This window comes from Chiloscyllium plagiosum, chromosome 18 (genome assembly GCF_004010195.1).
Source record: "Chiloscyllium plagiosum isolate BGI_BamShark_2017 chromosome 18, ASM401019v2, whole genome shotgun sequence".
Classification (NCBI taxonomy): domain Eukaryota; kingdom Metazoa; phylum Chordata; class Chondrichthyes; order Orectolobiformes; family Hemiscylliidae; genus Chiloscyllium; species Chiloscyllium plagiosum.
Genome location: NC_057727.1, coordinates 7,209,589 through 7,216,438, shown reverse-complemented (window position 1 = coordinate 7,216,438; position 6,850 = coordinate 7,209,589). Strand labels below are relative to the sequence as shown.

The 6,850-nt window shown below is 45.2% G+C and overlaps 1 protein-coding gene across 1 annotated transcript in view; it reads left to right on the top strand.

Annotated features, from left to right (window-relative positions):
- The window catches only part of LOC122559237 (collagen alpha-1(VII) chain-like), a 262,907-nt gene that overhangs the window by 34,470 nt on the left and 221,587 nt on the right, over positions 1–6,850 (top strand). Inside the window, exons 13-14 of the mRNA XM_043708618.1 lie at positions 1,199–1,318; positions 3,772–3,921. Of these exons, the coding sequence (XP_043564553.1) occupies positions 1,199–1,318; positions 3,772–3,921 (270 nt within the window). The remainder of the gene's footprint in view (positions 1–1,198; positions 1,319–3,771; positions 3,922–6,850) is intronic.

The following is a 6,850-nucleotide window of genomic DNA, read 5'->3' as shown; positions in this document are numbered from 1 at the left end:
AGTGGCCGGGAGTGGGGGGGGGGTTGGTGGGGGGTGTGGACCTGACAAGGGAGTCGCGGAGGGTGTGGTCTTTCCGGAACGCTGATAGGGGAGGGGAGGGAAATATATCCTTGGTGGTGGGGTCTGTTTGGAGGTGGCGGAAATGACGAAGGATGATACGATGTATCTGGAGGTTGGTGGGGTGGTAGGTGAAGACCAGTGGGGTTCTGTCCTGGTGGTGATTGGAGGGACGGGGTTCAAAGGCGGAGGAGCGGGAAGTGGAGGAGATGTGGTGGAGAGTATCGTCAACCACGTCTGAGGGGAAATTGCGGTCTTTGAAGAAGAAGGCCATCTGGGTTGTACAGTATTGGAATTGGTCCTCCTGGGAGCTGATGCGGCGGAGGCGAAGGAATTGGGAATATGGGATGGCGTTTTTACAGGGGGCAAGGTGGGACGAGGTGTAGTCTAGGTAGCTGTGGGAGTCGGTCGGTTTATATTAAATACAAGTGTCATCTCTCTGTCATACGAGAGCAGTTCTCTAGGACTATGTTGACGTTACCTTTACTTGCAGTTACTGAGGTTCTGGCATGCTGTTCACTTTATTTCTTTAGGGCCTTTCATGATTTTAGGACATTTCAAAGTGTTTTAGTAACAACTAAGTTGGGGGGGGTGGGGGGCGGATATTACTAATCAGGAGACCTAATGATTGAATGAGTGAATGGTCTTATTATCACATATATTTACGAAGATACAGAGAAAACTGCTTTGTTGCCACAATCCTGCTCCATTTTAATTTAACAAAAGAATAAAAAGTAAGTATTTAAGTACCTAACTAATATTCCGGGGGACCTGAGTTTGAATCCTACCGTGGTATGTAAATGGCAGAAGAGCCTTAAAGGGCCAAATGGCCTATTTGTGCCTCTATTTTTTGTGTGTGTGTCTGACACAAAGTATCTTCTTTAATTGGGTCTAAGGTGGCGTTTTGATTTGTGATGTCCTGAAGTCATAACAGGCGCTATTTGAATTCAGATCTTCTTGGAGTTTGTATGGGATGGAATCGAAATTGGCGTGTATGTCTGTGGAATTGGAGTCAGGTGGCTTAGTCTCAGGCAGTTTCAGTTTCACAGTAACAGTGTCGCTCTGGCCCAGAAGGAGGAGGCCATTCAGCCAATCAAGCTAGTCGTGGTTTCTGAAAGTTCTCTGCTTGCTTTGTTTACAGCTCAAGCTGAGGAGGTGCAGGGTTTCCGAGTGACTGATGTTGACACTGGCCAAATGACCCTGGGCTGGTCCCACGTTCCTGGAGCTACCAGCTATATCCTCTCTTGGAGACTTGCTACCTGTAAGTTCAAATATGGAAATGCTTAACAATTATTGACCTTTCTCTGTAAGTCTTCAGTGGGCAAGAGCATTACACAACAACATTGCTGTTCTGGTCACTGTCTAGCCTTGGCAACAGGACTAAGATCAGACGTCATGTCTTTGTCATCTTGTTACACTGCAGAGTGTAAATGGAGAGTCTATGGCCCATTGGTATTATCACTGCACCATTAATCCAAATTATGTCCTGGGGACCTTGGTTTAATTCCCATCATAGATAGACAGGTGGCTGGAAGAACACAGCAAGCCAAGCAGCATCAGGTGATGGAGAAGTCAACGTTTCGGGTATGACCATTCTTCAGGACTAGGGGTGAGTGTAAGGGGAGCTGCAGATAAAGGGAGGAGTGGGGTTGGGGGCGACAGGGTAGGGATAGGTGAACACAAGCAGAGGGTGGCTGAAAGGAAGAGTAGGTCAGAGGATTGGAAGGGAGGGGTAGGGGCTGGGAAGGGAGTCGGGGGATGGGAAGGGAGGGGTAGGGGCTGGGAAGGGAGTCGGGGGATGGGAAGGGAGGTTATTTGAAATTGAAGAACTCAATATTGGGACTTCCGGGCTCAGGTGGAAGATGAGGTGTTGTTCCTCCAAATTGCTGATTCTCTGTGGCAATGGAGGAGGCCGAGGATGGTCATATCGGAAGGGGAATTAAAATGGGCAGGAATTTGAATCCAATAAAAATTTGCAATTAAGAACCTAATGATGACCATGAATTTATTGGTGGTAAAAATCCATCTGTTCACTAAGAACTGGCGCCAAAAATATCCAACAATCCCTGATAAATTCAGGGGAAATCTCCTTACCCAGGAGATATGTAAGTCACTACCACAGGCAGTGGTTAAGGCCGATAACAATGCGATAGTTAGAGGGGCCATGGTGTTAATGTCACGGAACTTGTAATGTTGAGCATATGCATTTGGGGTATGGGTTCAAATCCTGCCTCAGCAAATGGTAGAAATTACATTTAATTAATTAATAAACCCACAACTGAAAGTTAATCTCTGTCAGAGTAACCACCAGCTTTCACTGATCGTCAGAAGAAAAGGTTCACTAATGGCATTTAAGGATGAACATCTACTGTCCTTACCTGGTCTGGTCTACATGTGACTCCAGACCCGCAGCAATGTGGTTGACACTTAACTGCCCTCTGGGCAATTAGGGATGGCAATAAATGCTGACCCAGCCAGTGACGCCCTCACCCCACGACTGAATGAATTTCAAAAATAGTGCAGAAGACCACATAAAATACCATCCTTTACTGATGTTTTGGAGCAGACAGAAGCAGATTGCGAAACACCTTTGGAACTGGCCTGTGATTAGATTCTCCTGTCAATTTGCCTCTTGCAAACAGGCACTGACTAAAATGCAACAAGCAAAGACCATAGTCAGGCACTCGTCCTCTTTGTGCACAGCCACAATAACACCCCACCCACCCCTTCCTGTGACCACCACCTGCCCCCAGTGTAACAGAGCCTGTGGTGGTCTCATCAATTTGTACAGCAACCTATAGACTCACTCTGAGAGTGGACGAGAGTCATCCTCATCTAGCAGAGACAGTCGATGACTCTTTCTCTATTGGTGCTTGTTGCTGTTCAGTTTACATTAATGTCTTTAGTGCAAATACAATTTCTGTTTTTGTTTCATGGATGTTGCAGAAAATTTTGTCTTGCAAGTATCAAACTGCAAAGAAGTGTCATCATTGACATTGTTGTACCTCAGCAGAGCACCAACATCAGTTTTAAGGATTGAGGTAACGGAGAACCACAATTCAATTGCCACAGGGTTCACTGAGATGATCCGTTTGGCTGATCAGGAATTCGTGTTTCTGAATCTCTTCCCCAGGTTCTTGTGCTTCTTTGAAGGAGGCACAGGACAATTGGCACAGTAGCTGCAAAGTCTCTTAGTTACTGGTTAAAGGCAACAGTTTGCAGTGACTGGTGGGAGGAAACAATTAGCTTCCTTCAGGGAGGGAGACTGAGCACCTCCCCACCGAGCAGTCCAAAGGCTTCTCCCTGTATCGTTCACAACCACAAGCTGTTCAGCTGCCCCAGCAACCAAGTTGGTGTCAGGCTTTGGCATCCATGATCGGTCACAATCGCACCAACCAATCAGCTCCAGACACATCTCACTTTACACATGTAGCCTCATTGCCATTCCCAGCACACGTCCATTACCGCGGGAGGTGGAAGGTATGCACACAGTTGCCATTTTTGGCCCGTTTCGTGTAATTGTTCCTTCTGGGCGTACCTTCTGCCGAGTGACCTGGGGCAGAAAACAAATACTGGCCTTGCTCAGTGAACCCCATATCCCGAGAAAGGGTAAAAATGAAGCTGCTTGCAGTGGACTGTTGAGGAATGTTGTTTGCTCGTTAGTGTCTGAATGCTGACACCTCCCTGTAACCCCATAATGTTTACATGTTTCAGTGCAAAAAGAACAACAGTCAGTCACTGTGCCAGACACAATTAACACCTACCAGATCACTGACTTGCAATTTGGGAGAGAGTACGTCTTTACCATCCGGCCTGTGTTTGGAACAGAATTTGGACCTGAAACCTCCATTACCGAGAGGCCTGGTGAGTGGGGAGTCATAGAACGTTCCAGAAGCACAGGGGTCATCAAATGTCTCTTCCTGGGCAGGAAGAGTCTGGTCTAATTCTGATGTCCCTGCTCGCTTTTGTGTTCCTGTCAGCATTCCTGTCTCCTTTTGTTTAAAAATTACACAGATCCTGCTTGAACAGTGAGGTGACATCAGAAAATGCAGCGAGTTGTTGGGATAGGGAATGTTTGAAAGGATGGAGGAAGGAAAATCAGTTGTTCAGAATTGGATAGAAATGTTAAAGGGCAAGAATTTACAGGACTGTGAGGAAAGACCGGGGAAAGTGGGACAAATCTGAAAGGTTTCCAGCGCTGATACAATGGAATGAGTTGCCTCCTTCTCTGCTGTCCTGCCTCTTTGATTCTGTTTAAACTAACCTCTCAATTAAAACGAAAAGACTGTTCTTCAAACATAGAAACATAGAAAATAAGTGCGGGAGTAGGCCATTCAGCCCTTTGAGCAAGCGCCAAACCATCGAAGGAGATATGAGGACAGGTGACAAGGGTCATGGAAGTAGGTGTTAAAGAGCAGCTGAAAACAGGGGGCATGGAGAGAAATTGAAGAGGAATTCTTAGATTCCAGAGCTTAGGACCATCAACTGAAGGCATGGGCGATAATGACTGGGCTGTGAAGGCTGGGGATATGTAAAGGGTCAGAACTGAAAGAAAGCAGTGATCTTGATGGGTTCTGAAACTGGCGGAGGTTACATGGTGTTAAAGGTTGGCATCGTGAAGAATTTGTTATGTGTGTTGAAGAAAATTTTCGTTATCAAATGTCAATCCTCCAACTAGAGAAACAGCAAAACTTGACCTTCTCTTTGGAAATAAGGCAGGGAACACTCTGGGTCTAGTGATCATAATTCTATTAGTTTTAAGAGAGTTATGGAAAAGCCTTCCATAAAAGTTAAAGTTTTTAATTGGAGTAAGGCAAATTTTAATAGTATGAGACAAGAACTTTCAAAAGTTGATTGGAGTAGGCTGCTTGCAGTGAAGGGATGTCTGATAACTGGGAAGCTTCCAAAGGTGTGATTACAAGAGTTCAGAGTCATTATGTTTCTGTTTGAGTGAAAGGTCAGACCAGTAGGATTCGAGAACAATAGATGAATACAGATATTGAGGTTCTAGTCAAGAACAAAACAGAATCATATATTAGATGCAGACAACTGGGTTCAGATGAACCTTTTGAACAGTATAACGTGTGTCGAGAGACAGATCAGGAAGGCAAAGCAGGAATATAAGATAGCATTGGCAGGTTAGGTTAAGGATAATGCAAAGTGATTCTACAAGTACAGTGGAACCTCAATTATCAGACATTCGATTATTCGAATTTTGGATTTTCCAGCAAGATCACAATGTCCTGATGCTGGGCGAAACTGTGTTATCCGGCATTCGATTATCCGAACATTTGACTCTCCAAACAAATTACTCCCTACCTGTTGCTCGGATAATTAAAGTTCCTCTGTACATTCAGACCAGAGAGCAACCAGAGAGAGAGTAGTGCCCTGTAAAGATCAAAGAGATCACCTTTGTGCGGAACCTCAGGAGATGGGAGAGAGATTAAATGAATATTTCATGTCAGTTTTTACTACGGACAAAGAAATAAAGGTTAGAGAAGTCGGGAAATAATTATTGAAGTTTTGAAAACAGTTTGCATTACAGAAGAGGAAGTGCTGATGGTCTTAGAGAATGTAAAGGTGGATAAATCCCTGGGACCTAGTCTAGTGTATCCCAGGACATTGTGGGAAGTTTGGGAGAAAATTGTGGGGCCCCTTGCAGAATTATTTGCATCATCTGTAACCACAGGTGAGATGCTGAATGGCTGGAGAGTGGCTAATGTTGTGTCTTTGTTTAAGAATGTAGGGAGACCTTGGAGTGCAGGAGAACTGGAGTGCAGGTTCATAGTTCCTTGAAAGTGGAGTCTCAGGTAGATAGGATAATGAAGAGGGCGTTTAGTACTCTTGTCTTTATTGATCAGAGCAGTGAGTATAGGAGTTGGGAGGTCACGTTGTGGCTGTCCATTGCATTGGTTAGGCCACTTTTGGAATATTGCGTGCAATTCTGGTCTATGTCCTAGGAAGGATGTTGTAAAACTTGAAAGGGTTCAGAAAAGATTTATAAGGACGTTGCCAGGGTTTGAGCTATAGGGAGAGGCTGAATAGTATGGAGCTTTTTTCCCTGGAGCGTCAGAAGTTGAGGGGTGACCTTATGAGGTTTATAAAATCATGGATAGCGTAAATAAACAAGTTCTTTTCCCTGGGGTGAGAGAGCCCAAAACTAGAGGGCATAGGGTTAGGGTGTGAGGGAAAGATTTAAAATTTTTCATGCAAAGGGTGATGCATGTATGGAATGAGCTTTCAGAGGAAGTTGTACAACATTACAACATTTACAAGATTTAAAAGGTATCTGGATGGGTATATGAATAGGAAGGGCTTAGAGGATATAGGCCACGTGCTGACAAATGGGACTAGATTAGGTTAGGATAGCTGGTCAGCATGGACGAGTTGGACTGAAGGGTCTGTTTCCATCCCAACCCAATCCCACCTGCCAGCACCCGGCCCATATCCCTCCAAACCCTTCCTATTCATATACCCATCCAAATGCCTCTTAAATGTTGCAGTTGTACCAGCCTCCACCACATCCTCTGGAGCACATTCCATACACGTCCCACCCTCTGAGTACAAAAGTTGGCCCTTAGGTGTCTTTTATATCTTTCCCTCTCACCCTAAACCTATGCCCTCTAGTTCTGGACTCCCCCACCCCAGGGAAAAGACTTTGTCTATTTACCCTATCCATGCCCCTCATAATTTTGTAAACCTCTATAAGGTCACCCCTCAGCCTCCAATGCTCCAGGGAAAACAGCCCCAGCCTGTTCAGCCTCTCCCTGTAGCTCAGATCCTCCAACCCTGG